Below are 14,777 nucleotides of genomic sequence, written 5' to 3'. Positions count from 1 at the left end.
TGTCTGATTTGAGAATATTATGCATTAATTTAAATCCTTCAAAATCACCAATTTATTGAAAAGAAAAAAGAATTATGGTTACATATGACCTTGTGTAATATTGTAGTCTGTCACTGAAGATTGTGGACAGCATATAGAATGACGACATACAAAATGAGTCTAAACAATGACGTGTTGAAACTGTTGATCACAATGTCCAAGTAATTAAATTTAACAGTAGTCCAAATAATTATGACGTCTTGAAAGGCTATTTTGATATTTTGCCATCACACAGGAATGAATAAAATTAGAAATAGCCTCTTAAGACGTCATGATTATTTTGACGATTTACAGGTATTAAGCCCTAAGATTTAAAGTTTTGGTGTTAATGATGTAAAACATGGTTTTCACAGTGATGTCACAGCATGATTAGTCACGGACTTCTCAGTAATGATCATTATAAATTGATTTGTGGCTGCAGATCTTATTTTAGAAATGAAGTGATTATTTATCATTTTTAGCTCACCTGGCCCGAAGGGCCAAGTGAGCTTTTCTCATCACTTGGCGTCCGGCGTCCGGCGTCGTCCGTCGTCGTCCGTCGTCCTGCGTCCGTCGTCGTTAACTTTTACAAAAATCTTCTCCTCTGAAACTGCTGGGCCAAATTAATCCAAACTTGGCCATAATCATCATTGGGGTATCTAGTTTAAAAATTGTGTCCGGTGACCACGCCAACCAACCAAGATGGCCGCCATGGCTAAAAATAGAACATAGGGGTAAAATGCAGTTTTTGGCTTATAACTCAAAAACCAAAGCATTTAGAGCAAATCTGACGTGGGATAAAAATGTTCATCAGGTCAAGATCTAACTGCCCTGAAATTTTCAGATGAATCGGACAACCTGTTGTTGGGTTGCTGCCCCTGAATTGGTAATTTTAGGGAAATTTTGCTGTTTTTTGTTATTATCTTGAATATTATAATAGATAGAGATAAACTGTAAACAGCAATAATGTTCAGCAAAGTTAAAATTTACAAATAAGTCAACATAACCAAAATGGTCAGTTAACCACTTTAGGAGTTATTGTCCTTTATAGTCAATTTTTAACCATTTTTCGTAAATCTTGGTAATCTTTTACAAAAATCTTCTCCTCTGAAACTACCAGGCCAAATTTAAACAAACTTGGCCGCAATCATCATTGGGGTATTTAGTTTAAAAATTGTGTGGCGTGACCCGGCCATTCAACAAAGATGGCCACCATGGCTAAAAATAGAACATAGGGGTAAAATGCAGTTTTTTGCTTATAACTCAAAAACCAAAGCATTTAGAGCAAATCTAACAGGGAGTAAAATTGTTAATCAGGTCAAGATCTATTTGCCATGAAATTTTCAGATGGATTGGACAAACTGCTGTTAGGTTGCTGCCCCTGAATTAGTCATTTTAAGGAAATTTTGCCGTTTTTTGTTATTATCTTGAATATTATTATAGATAGAGATAAACTGTAAAGGGAAACAATGTACAGCAAAGTAACACCTAAAAATAAGTCAACATGACCTAAATGGTCAATTGACCCCATAAGGAGTTATTGCCCTTTATAGTCAATTTTTAACAATTTTCATAAAATTTGTAAATTTTAACTAACATTTTCCACTGAAGCTCTTAGGCCAAGTTCAATATAGATAGAATGATTGTAGGCAGCAATAATGTTCAGTAAAGTAAGATATACAAACACATCACCATCACCAAAACACAATTTTGTCTGCTTCCTTTGTTTAATATTCACATAGACCAAGGTGAGCGACACAGGCTCTTTGGAGCCTCTAGTTTAGTATTACAATTTATTTTTGATTCATTGGTCTGAAACTAGCCTTAAACTTTTCAATGATATTTGTAGTTTCCCTAAAAATTAAAATTTATGGATAAAAATTCTCTTTTTTGTCTTTTTGAAAAACATCATGCAATAGAAAAAAAGTTATCTAAGATTTTAGAAAACTTTAATGTGTATAAAACAGTATTTTAATTATACATGTAATTTGAGGGATATTTGACATAGTAGATGCATTTGGCATACTGGGCAAGACTCTATTTTGCTTTATCACATTGTAAAAGTTAGCAGAAAATCATGTAAGTTTATCTTTTTAGAAGCTTAGCTTTTGTTTTCACTTGTTATTGCCATGTGATTGGACTAGACACAGCAAATATCAAGTTATCTATTACTATAAAAGTTAAGCAACTCTGACACTAAGCAGGAAAGTTTGTTTTTCTTAAATTCTTTTGTTTTCAATAAGGCAGCTAATTTTCTCATTTGAGTTGTTTCACATTTTTCATGAAGAGCCTTTTATATTGGACTTTTACAATAATGTGCTTCTCTTATTTTTAAAAGCTATACAGCCTTTATATTGCTTTTGTCCATTTGAATTGAACTCTGGTTGATAGTTGTATCATTACAAATCAAACCACATCTCCTTATTTTGATATTGTGGATATATTGATGTTTGGCTGAATGTCAGATTTCATAATATAATGCATTATTTGAAGGGGCCTTTGGAATTTTCTTTGGATGTTATTTTACCTCCTATATATGTATAAATTAATTATGAGTACAATTAACCATAAGTATTATTGAATATATCAAAAATACAATGTGGTATGGGTTTAGTCTGTCACTGAAGCTTGTGTTCATCATATAGACTGATGAGATGCAAAATGAGTTTGGTCATCAGTTGTTATTGCTATGACGTGTTGATCACATTGTCAAAGTAATTAAATTTATGAGGATTTGTTCTAAGAATAAATATTTTGGTGCTAATGATGTCACAAACATTTTCATGGTGACGTCACATCATGATTAGAGTTGTCACAAAGTTTACTGTAATAATCATTATATAATTGATTTGTAGCGGCAGACAGGCAAAATATAAGATTATTTTAGGAATAGAAGTGATAATTTATCAAGTAGAACACAATAACATATCTAAATGTATTTTTTTGTGTTTCTTTTTTCTGAGACTAAGTATACTTACTTATCAATAATTTTTCCACTATTACCCTGAAATTTTAAATTATGGTAACAAATTCCTCTTCATATGGAATTTTATTGTAGATATAGTTATGGATATCAGAATCACATAACTCAATTTGATTTGAATTAAATCTCTGCACTCACTCATTTGAGTATGTGGAACAAGCATAACAGATTGAGCAAGTGAGGATATCGAAAAATTAAATATCCTAAATATTAAAAAGATATAATATATAAAAAATAAGTTTCTAAAATTTTAGTTGAATTTAATGTGCATTCTGTAACATATTTAATGAGGGGGAGAGGACCTTTATCGGTAATCCTGGCTTGGGTGTTTTTAAGCTCGGGATTTCGAGATCTGAGAATCTTTTTTGGGGAATTTCGGGACCTTGGGATTTCATGTTTTTAAGGCTGGGATTTCAGGATTTTGTGTTTTTAAGCCCAAGATTTAGGGATCAGGACTCCTACCCTCCCTCTGTGTAATTTGAATCATACAAGTACATGTACTTGTAATTGATATCAATATTTGACATTGATTGAATCATATTTACTTGTCTATAACTATTATGTTTGTCAGTAATTAGCATACAGATGTGCAGGTGCTTAGTCTGAAATAATGATCTGTTTACTGCCATGGAGATATAACATGCTTTAGATTACCATGTTAATTAAAATAGACCTGTTGGACATGTTTGAATTAAATACTGATAATTTCTTCACTAGTAATTGATCTTCTACAAATTATTTGATCTGATGTTGTGAGCTTTTGATTTTTATGAATAAATAAATAAGTTAGGCTATGTCTTTAATTATAGTATAGTTTTATAGGGTAATGCAATATAAAACTTATTTAAGTCAATTTTATAGTGCTAAATATTGACCCTCTTGGTAACTATAGTAGTGAAAAAAAATAATAAGATTATTTAACTAAATGAATTGATCGTAAAAATTAGGTCAATATTCTGTTATTTTGGGTGCAGATTACAGTAATAACACAGGACTATAAATCAGGCCAGATTTACAGGCAATGGGTTGGTTATATATTGTATCATAAGGGATTGTTTTTGGATTAAACAGTATGAAAGGAGAGCCATCATTTATCTCCCTATAAAATCATGATTTAAGGAGACATAGTATGATTGCCTTTAGCCAACTAAAGTAAACTATCCACCTGAGTCTTGATTAGGTGAGATGTTGACAATTTTTCAAATGGTCACAATGTGAGTAGAGAGGGATTCTTTTGGACAGAATCTTGTTTTATGCCCTATTTATTATTTGTCAATGTTTTGATTAAATTGGATGTTACCCCTTCCCCTTTCCCAATTGTAGTCCTCTTTTATGCCATGACAACATGAACAGTACACAGTATTATACTATAACACAAGGCACAAACATATAAATATACCATATATAACTGTTGTATGTATAGGTATATGCTAGTACATGTATATACTTTGTTTCAGAGACAATTGCCTATGTCACAGTGCTTATGTGATACCACAAGATTTTCTGAATAAGAAGTATAATGTCAAAGCTACAGAATAGCATCAGAGATACCATTCAAATGCATTAGAGCCATCCAAAGTCATTGGCAAGAACCTTTTGGAATTGGTTTCACATACAAACTCCACAATGAATAAGACAATGAGGATTTTCCCCGTTTAAATCTGTGGTGTGATTGGGTCAGTTTCACCCTTTGAAAAAAATCTTTGGTATCCTCTGTACAGCAGCTTTGAACATGTGATTGAAATATATATAACAGTTCTGACTCTTTAAGCATTATCTTTGGTTTTTATACTCTCAAATCCTTTAAATATATTTTTGTCTTCTTTTACAAACTTGTGATCAGAATCATACTGGATTACAGCAATTCAAGAATATGTGTTATGTAGCATGGAAATTATACTGTTTGTATTTTGACAATAAATGTAAACTCAAAGCTAATTTGATATTCCCATTGTCTGTAGTTATTTACCTAAATGCTAATGAAATTGTTGTTGAATACCCCAATGTTAAATTTGATAGTGTTTCAATTGACAGACTTTTACTGGCTGCTGATTGGCTGGCTGCTGATTGGCTGACTGCTGATTGTATCCAATCAAGTCTGACCTTGGTCTATTTGTACTTATGCTGTATAAAAGGACAGCTATAGATTTATCTAACTTGACATGTAGTAAACAATATAAACATATATCTGTAAGCTGCTGCACACTTTCTTGACAGAAGTTGGTTAAATAATTGCATTTATATTGAAAAGTCAGTGGTTTGAATAACAAATATACAGAGTGTACAAAAACATTTTAATTGGAAAGAAGGCTCCTTGGAATTAAAAACTACTGGAACCACTTGGAAAATAAATAAGATTTGTCTATTGAAAAGAAACAATTTAAAATGAAAAGTGATTCATCAGGAATTCTTCAAACTTTATTTCCTTAGAGTACAAAATTCTAAGCATGCATTTAAAAGAATTGGAAATAGGATGTAAAATGAATTTATTGCATTAACTTTAAAAATCAAAACAGTTTGACATGTTGATGACAATATAATCATACATCTGTAAGCTGCTGCACACATTTGATGACAGAAGTTGGTTAAATAATTGAATTTTTATTGAAAAGTCATTTAAAGTAGTGGTTTAAATAACTAATATACTGAATGTTTATACAAAAACATTTTAAATTGAAATAAGTCCACTTGGAATTTATTAATTATAAACAGCTTTATAATCACTTGAAAATAAAATTTGTCTATTAGAAATAAACAATTTGAAATTTAAATTATTCTTCAGGAATTGTTTTTATTTACTTTATTTTCGAAAGTACAAGTTTTGACATGCATTCAAAAGAAATTGAAATAAAAAAAACCTATTTTGACATTTAGTAAACTAATACAAACAATTTTTAGCTGCTGGACACATTTGATGGCAGATGTTGGATTAACATGTGCAATTTTATTGACAATTTAATTAACATTTGAAGGACAAATATACAGAAATATTGTACTACATTAAAAAAATTTATGTAAACATGTGCATTTGTATTGATATTTCTATTCACAAATTGCATTGTTTGAATGAAAAATATACACAAGTAAAAGGACATATTGAGGGACCATATTTATAATAGATATGCTAACATCAAGGTTATTTTAATTAACATTTTTCTTTCCTAGAAGTCCATACTTTAGCATGAATTCTTGAGTGTAAAACAGAACTAACCTCGCCACATTATTTATGTATGTGCCTGTCCCAAGTCAGGAGCCTGTTATTCAGTGGTTGTCGTTGGTTTATGTGTTACATATTTGTTTTTCGTTCATTTTTTTACATTAATAAGGCCATTAGTTTTCTCGTTTGAACTGTTTTACATTGTCTTATCGGGACCTTTTATAGCTGACAATGATGTATGGGCTTTGCTCATTGTTGAAGGCTGTACAGTGACCTATAGTTGTTAATGTCTGTGTCATTTTGGTCTTTTGTGGATAGTTGTCTCATTTTTATACATAGAAGTATAACTTAGATATCAACTTTTCAACCCAATTAATCATTTCAGTATAAAATGTATTTACTAATGTTATGTTTATTTCTTTGTTTTTGTTTCAGGTTTGTTAGAAGGAACAGCTCTGAGAGAAAACATGACATTTATTGAAGAACTCATTAATAAACAGGTACGTCCTTTCATTTGCCAAATATATGTTTGTAAAGATCATATATATGCATAAATAATAATATTTTTAAGGTGGCTGCAAAAGGGCAATAATGAGTACTTATGGGCTGATGCTTAAATGTTCTAGTCAGAAAAAACTAAAGGACAAACAGTTGTTAAGTTTGAATGATCTATTCATATTTCATTAATTTTTACAAACTATGCACTCGCTAAAAATTCATCTACAGTTTGTTGTTCGTCGTTTGTTAGTACAAACTCTACATTTGTTTCTAACTTAAACCTTTGAGTGTTAGTATAATTATATATAAAAATACATTTGACCAATCTGCAAAAAGACAAACAATGCAGTGAAATCTTCACTCTAGTGCCTATTATATCGTATAAATGTAACAAACCTATATGAGAATAACTTGCTACATCAAGGCAATAGTTGGGAGACTTTTCAAAAGGGAAACATGCTTTAACAGTATAGGTCAAAAACCCTGAAACACTGTTAGTAATCATCTTAATTATTGGCAATATACTTTCATACATACATGTATGAACTAGAAAAGATGGTGCAAAGTCTTGAGATCTGTTACTATGTTGGTTGAAGGAACATCATGTTTTATAACCAAGTAATATGTCTGTTTACCCTGAGACTACTATAACACAGTCTCAGGTTTACCAACAACATGTGCATGAATTATTGAAAGTTCAAACAGGGTCAGAAAACACTGATTAAACAATATATTTGTTTCTAATTTCATAGCGGTTAGCACACGATTACAAACCTCACTAAATGTTTACAAAATTTAGGTTAGAAAGAAATGCACTCTAAATTTATAAAAACCACCATGCATACCATAGGTATCATCCCTTTTTAGGATAGTGGTTCAGTAAGATTATCAGAGGTTGGTTTAGTTAAAAAGAATCAAAATTTAATGAATATACAAATGTGCATAAACAAACTAAATCTTTTATTAACTTTTTAAGAGATTTGAGTATTGAAAAAAAAAATCTTTTCTTACACCTACATGTAATTCATACAAGTTTAAAGTCGTCTTCTAAGTAAAATTTCATGATTTTGAGTCAGTTGAAATATGATGTGAAGTTAACACACTGTAGATTTCATATATTTCTGTCTGTCATTGCAGTCCAACATGTTACAGACCCTTAAATTGTTGTGTTTACTGTCACTGACCCTGGACGGCATACCAGCTCGTGACTATAAATCACTGAAGAAACAATATTGTCAGGTAAAATACTTATCAAAAAGGGACCAAAGACTGACAAGACTACCAGATTGATTAAAACTGTTTGTAGTGCAAATTAGACTAATAGCAAGTTGTGGAACAGCACAACATAGAACGCAGAACACATCATTTTAAAAATGTATAATACATAAAAAGAAACAAAAGGAATAATTAAAAAATACTGCATGATAAAACAGATAATCCCTTCATATATTGTTCATAATCGTAATTCAGAGCATTAAATTTTTGACTGTCATACAAGTGAGAGGTTTAGCTAGCTATAAAACCAGGTTCAATCCACCATTTTCTACATAAGAAAATGCCTGTACCAAGTCAGGAATATGACAGTTGTTATCCATTCGTTTGATGTGTTTGAACTTTTGATTTTGCCATTTGATTTGGGACTTTCCTTTTCAATCATCCTTTTAGTTCAGTATTTTTGTGATTTTACTCTTTGAATAAGACAATAAATGATTTCTTATTAAACAGTAAAGAAATGATATGGTGTATCTATTCATGACACAAAAATCAGTTTATGCACAGCAAAAAACACAAATAGCAAAGTAACAGCCAACTTTTATTGATGTTCTTCAACTCAAAATTACTATGAGGCCTTCAACATGGAGTTATAAATTACCTCACTGAATGTTTTACATTTTGTTTTTAGAGTCATGGATTTGAACAAATGTTGACATTTTACAACTTGAGTAAGCTTGGAATGATAACTGATCAAGAACTTACAACTATTCAACCAGCAACATCTCTGGGTAAAGTGACATCTAGTATGGCAGCCATGACTAAACACAGCTCTTTTAAAAGTTTGTGTCGAAGACTGGCCCTGGTAAGTTTTATGATTAAAGATAATATAACAATGTATATAGATTTGATACATTTCTATTTTAGCTTCCATGACCATTATTTACATCTAACTTTATGTAACCTCAAAAAAAGTAACTCGATTAAAGACAATAATCAACAAAATTTTAAGATTGAAAAGATATGAATGTAATAATTTAATTAATTTGATGACTGCATGAAATCTTGACTTTTACTTTGCTAATACAACTTTTAGAATAAAACAGAATGTTGAATAAGATTAATCATAGATATATAATTGATACAAAAAAAGTTCTATTGATTAAGAAATAATACTAATACATTGACTTTTGTAGATACCTAAAACAGATGACATTAACTTGAAGAGCCCAACTGACATGTCATATGTGTTTAGTGGAGCATATTCACCTTTGTCATGTAAACTTGTTGAACAGGTAAACTATTTTTCTGAAGTGTATTTCCAGTTTATGTTTTGTAATACATGATGTTTCTAATGCTTTTTTTGTTTGTTTGTTTGATTATTTTGATATTTTGTTTTTTAAAGTTTGTGTCAAAGATACTAAGCCTTCAATTTAGTACACCAATCACCCATTTGATCTACATATATAAGACTCAGTAGTGTGGTTTAGAATCAAAGCATTTGGATGGCCAGATAAAAAAAAGAGTGGGTCATCTCTCATTATTTATAAAAAAAAAACACATTTGAGTAATTTTAAAGATATTTTAAACAAATTTAATAGATCTTATCCTCTTTCAATTTTCTAATTTAAAAAAAAACACCATTAGAAATAAACAAAATATGACTCCCCAGAATATAGCTAAATGTGTTCTGTAAAAAGATTTTAAGCATGAATTGTGTGGAAATTACATACAATCAGTTACAAATATTGTTTTTGTTTTAGCCTCAAGTTTTAGATTGTGGCTGTAGTATAATGATGCAATTTTAACTGGATTTGATGGTATATTTATATTAGGAGACTTAGTAATATCTGAATAATTTCAGAGCTTTGAATAAATTTCCATTTGTTTTCTTAGGCATTAACGAGAGAAACATTTATTGGTATGGAAGAAATAACTAAACATTTACCAGGCGGTGTCTTTGCTGAAGTCAATGCCAAACAGTCAAAAGGTACTAAATATTTATCATTTTATACATGATGCTTTTAATGTATATACAGTGGAACCTGGCTAAACCAAATCCTGCATAAACTGAAAACCTGTATAAACCAAAACCGTTCTTAAACACCTTCATACCAACTGTATGCTTTGTGAACCTGATGAAACTGAACATCCACCTAAATTGAACAAAATCGTAAGTCCCAAAGTGGTTCGGTTAAAACATGTTTCACTGTAATTCAGATGGATCAGTTACTTGTCAAGATTTAAACCAGTTTCCTTTCCTCATTCATGATAATTTTAAAATTTAAAACATCTCAATCACAGCAGCCTCCTCTTTTTTATGGATAAATGCATCCCTTTCTTGTAAGAAAATAGGGTTACATATATATTTTTTTCCCTTGCACAGGATTACATGTGTAGAGGAAAAAGAGTGCATTTAATTTTGTTATGTCTCATGAATGACAACCCAATGTCTGTAATTCCTCTTCCATCTAATGTAGTTTTAATCTGTACCACAATTTTTATTTGACAAGAATAATATGCATATAACCTATGGTAAAGTAATAACAATTTATAAATGCAACTGTCATGAAAACATATATATATGCCCTGAAGTTTTCACACTCTGTGAATATAAAAAAGAAGATGTGGTATGATTGACAATGAGACAACTATCCACAAAAGACCAAAATGACACAAACATTAACAATTATAGGTCACCGTACGGCCTTCAACAATGAACAAAGCCCATACCGCATATAGTCAGCTATAAAAGGCCCTGATAAGACAATGTAAAACAATTCAAACGAGAAAACTAATGGCCTTATTTATTTTAAAAAATGAATGAAAAAACAAATATGTAACACATAAACAAACGACAACCACTGAATTACAGGCTCCTGACTTGGGACAGGCACATACATAAATAATGTGGCAGGGTAAAACATGTTAGCGGGATCCCAACCCTCCTCTAACCTGGGACAGTGGTATAACAGTACAACATAAGAACAAAATGTTAGCAACTAGTTATTCTTTTCAATCAGGAGTTTATGCTGCAAATGAGAGCTTTGACAAGGAACTAAGGATAAGTAGCCCTTACAAAGAGTTGTTTCCCTTCTCTCAGCTTTTTTCTGTTTTCTAAGTTGATTATTAAATCCTTCAATCTTACTGCAAGAATAAATGTCCCGGACAACACTAATGTTTTGAAAAACTGTTTTTAGACCTATTAGTGTCCTTCGGCCAATTTCTGCTCTAAGGTCGGGTTGCTGTCTCTTTGACACAATCCCCATTTCCATTTTTAATTTTATTTACCAGAATTATGTGTGGTATTTTATGTGATTTATGAATGGAAAATAAGAAATTGATATACTTCATTTGTATATTTTAATTTTAGGAAAGATGCCCTCCTCCTTACCTCCATCCTCTAAAGTAGTCCTGGTCTACTTTTTGGGAGGATGTACATATTCTGAAATATCAGCATTAAGATTTCTTGGAAGATTAAAAGGTAAATGCAATGTTATATTACTGTTATGCTATGTAAGAAATGTTATATAATGCATTAATTTTGTCTTGTCAGATCACTTTCTTCAAGGCCTACTGTAGTTATATGTATTCATCTTCAATTTATCTCAATTACTGGCTAAATGTCACTTCTTTTTATCATAATTAACTAATTGTTAACTTTATTTTCTGTTATAATACAAAGGTACAAATAGGTTTAAGAATCAATAAGTAATAACAGAAAGTTGAATAATAGCATTGTATTCTGTTGTTTGTCTTTTGGTCAATGTTTGTTTTCGTCATGACTTTGTGAATATGTCATCCACTTATGAGATTGAATATCCCTTTGGTATCTTCTTCATCTCATTTAGGGAAATGAATGATAAAAGAAGGCCAAAAAAAGAAATATTCCCTCTTTTGTTAATAGCCTGCCTAATAAAACCATAACACATTATTGGTATTAGTCATGTCTTGTTATAAAAGCAATAAGACTTAAATCATTATGGTAGAAATTTGAAAAGTTTAACTCTTTTCTGCTCTTCAGGTAAACTGCCCATATTTACTAATAAAAATAAACAATATTTAGGTCATAGAATTGTCGTTGATATGATTATATTTATAAATTTACTGTTTTCAAATTTGCGATTTTTTTTGAAATACTAAGGCTTTTCTACCTCAGGCAAAAATAACTCAGCTGTATTTGGCAAAATTTTTAGGAATTTTGGTCCTCAATGCCCTTCAACTTTGTACTTTATTTGGCATTTTTAACTTTTTGGGATTTGAGCATCACTGATGAGTCTTTTATAGACTAAACGCGCGTCTTGCGTATATACTAAATTTGGTCCTAGTATCTATGATGAGTTTATTTACAACCACTGGGTCGATGCCACTGCTGGTGGCGATTTATTTCCCCGAGGGTATCACAAGCTCAGTAGTCAGCACTTTTTGTGCTGACAAACAGTGCTGACTACAGTGCTGACATGAATTGTCGTTGATATGATTATATTTATAAATTTACTGTTTACAAATTTGCGAATTTTATGAAATACTAAGGCAAAAATAACTTAGCTGTATTTGGCAAAACTTTTAGGAATTTTGGTCCTCAATGCTCTTCAACTTCGTACTTTATTTGGCATTTTTAACTTTTTGGGATTTGAGCGTCACTGATGAGTCTTTTGTAGACGAAACGAGCTTCTGATGTATATACTAAATTTAGTCCTGGTATCTATGATGAGTTTTTTTAGTTTATTGATAATTCATTACACAAAATTCCTGTACTCACTAGGAAAAAAAACTAAGCTAAAGAATAGAGGTTTGATTTTGTTGTTTCTATTCAACATAGTAAGACTGTCATCTCAAAGTAAAAGCTCAAAACTAAATCCAAGACCCCTTAACACCCCTTATGTATACTTATTTGCTTTTATTGGCATTAAAATTTGTATGTACAAGGTTTTTTGAGCAAATTACAAGTTGAAATAGGAAAAGAATTTTTGGAGTAATCTATAATTCACTGATAGATTTGTTAGTAACTCATGGAGAATTAGCCGTTTATACTGTATGATAAAACTAAACTTATTTTGTTTGGCCTTATTGGTAATTTTCCCTAATTGCTATGCATAGGCTAATTTACTAGAACAAGTGGTCAGTATCAATTGTCAATACATGGTCATTAATGAGTTGACCAGTCACATTTATTGAGACATAAATCCATCCAAACCAGATTATTTGATAAAATAGGACAGCTTTTGTGTAATCTTAAGTACAGGTAGACTTGTGTTAGAATTGATTCAGTCTGAGTTATTAATGATAGGCAGATATATAAACCGCATGTACTTTGTATAGCTGATTGATCAATGTAGAAGAAATTAATATAAGATATATATGAAATATTGAAATTTTTAAATTGCATGTTATAAAATAAAAACCTCATTTGGAAGAAAGAAAAATAGAAGCAGAAAAGTGCATTTCCTATTTTAAAATTGGACTAATAACATTGTAATACACAAACAATTTTCTTGTTTTGATGTCCTATTTATGGGTAATATGTTTTTCCGTCTTTTCATCAATCAGTTCATCGATCCATCTGCTCATCCATCCCTCCCTCCATCCATTTGTCCATCCATTCGTTCATCCATCTGTTTGACTTCAAGAGGTTGAACTTTTTGGTCGAGGTAGTTTTTGATGAAGTTGAAGTCCAATCAACTGTAAAGTTAGTACACATGTTACCTATAATATGATCTTTTTTATTTCAATGCTAAATTATAGTTTTTACCCCAATTTCACAGTCCATTAAACATAGAAAATGATAGTGTGAGTGGGGCACATTCTTTTTTAGCATACAATCCAAGATATTCTTGATGATTAAAGTAAAGATTTATGAAAGTGAATTGCAACTTTCTTTACTTTACCAATTTCTGTATGGATGATTGAACAAAGCTAGCCTTGGTATGTGTGACCACTGTACCTCAACCTTAGATAAAGATAACTCATGTACAATGATTGAAAAGAAATAGATATTTATGAGTTTTATGGAAATTAATAAAGTTTTATTAAAGTTATGTGTTTTTTCTTTCAGGATACAGATTTCTAGTAGCTACAACATCCATAATAACTGGAACTTCATTATTAGAACAAGTAGTTGAGAAACCTCCAATCTGATTTAGGCCCTTAACATTCCTGTGATATAAACATTGTGCAATATGACATTCCTGCATAATAAATATGCAATTTATTTAATGAAGAGTGATTATGTTTGAGTGAAGTTTTAAAAAACTGACACATCAGGAAATGCCAAAGATGTGTAAGGCACAGAAACAAATAATTTATACTGATGCAAACAAAGAAAGTCATTGAAATAATGCGAGAAGAAAACTACTTATTCATTTAAATGTCTATTATCATACTCCACTCAAACTATTGATTGTTAATGCTTTATAGCTGCATATACATGTATGTATATGTGATATTTATAACAAATAAATATATAAATATGAAATTAAGTTTAAGTTAATATATGATAGACTCTTCTTTAAGATTAGCAAAAAATATGGACATTATAGACTTTATAGAAAAGCATGTACAATGAAAACTTTAACATAAACATTGTGTAAAACCAAAAACCCATAGCTGTCCCTGAATCAACACTTTTGAATTATATGCTGTTTTTTAATCTGTTTATAATAAAATATACATTAAAGAGAATTGAGAATTCATAATACTTTTGTATGAATATTCAACTGAGGTTGTAGTATGGCCAAGAAGAAGCAGCTATGAAATATGTGTGGTAGTGTACTAACATAGTTTTCAATTACCCTGATTGAAAATTAGTTTGTGACGTTTAATACACACATTGAATGTAGTCCTAGCACCTAACCCAGCTGCTTGAAGCCCTTAAATCTCAAAGCAATGTAGGGCTTCAAATCATTACAA

General features: G+C 30.7%; 1 protein-coding gene across 1 annotated transcript in view; it reads left to right on the top strand.

Moving 5' to 3' along the window:
* Nucleotides 1-14,084, top strand: part of LOC134715313 (vacuolar protein sorting-associated protein 33B-like) — a 37,000-nt gene extending 22,916 nt beyond the window's left edge. Inside the window, exons 13-19 of the mRNA XM_063577425.1 lie at nt 6,594-6,658; nt 7,794-7,895; nt 8,560-8,733; nt 9,065-9,163; nt 9,765-9,858; nt 11,242-11,352; nt 13,924-14,084. Of these exons, the coding sequence (XP_063433495.1) occupies nt 6,594-6,658; nt 7,794-7,895; nt 8,560-8,733; nt 9,065-9,163; nt 9,765-9,858; nt 11,242-11,352; nt 13,924-14,006 (728 nt within the window). The 3' untranslated portion in view covers nt 14,007-14,084. The remainder of the gene's footprint in view (nt 1-6,593; nt 6,659-7,793; nt 7,896-8,559; nt 8,734-9,064; nt 9,164-9,764; nt 9,859-11,241; nt 11,353-13,923) is intronic.
* Nucleotides 14,085-14,777: the final 693 nt, after the last annotated feature.

This window comes from Mytilus trossulus, chromosome 4 (genome assembly GCF_036588685.1).
Source record: "Mytilus trossulus isolate FHL-02 chromosome 4, PNRI_Mtr1.1.1.hap1, whole genome shotgun sequence".
NCBI classification, from domain to species: Eukaryota; Metazoa; Mollusca; class Bivalvia; order Mytilida; family Mytilidae; genus Mytilus; species Mytilus trossulus.
This window is presented reverse-complemented; position numbering and strand designations above follow the sequence as displayed.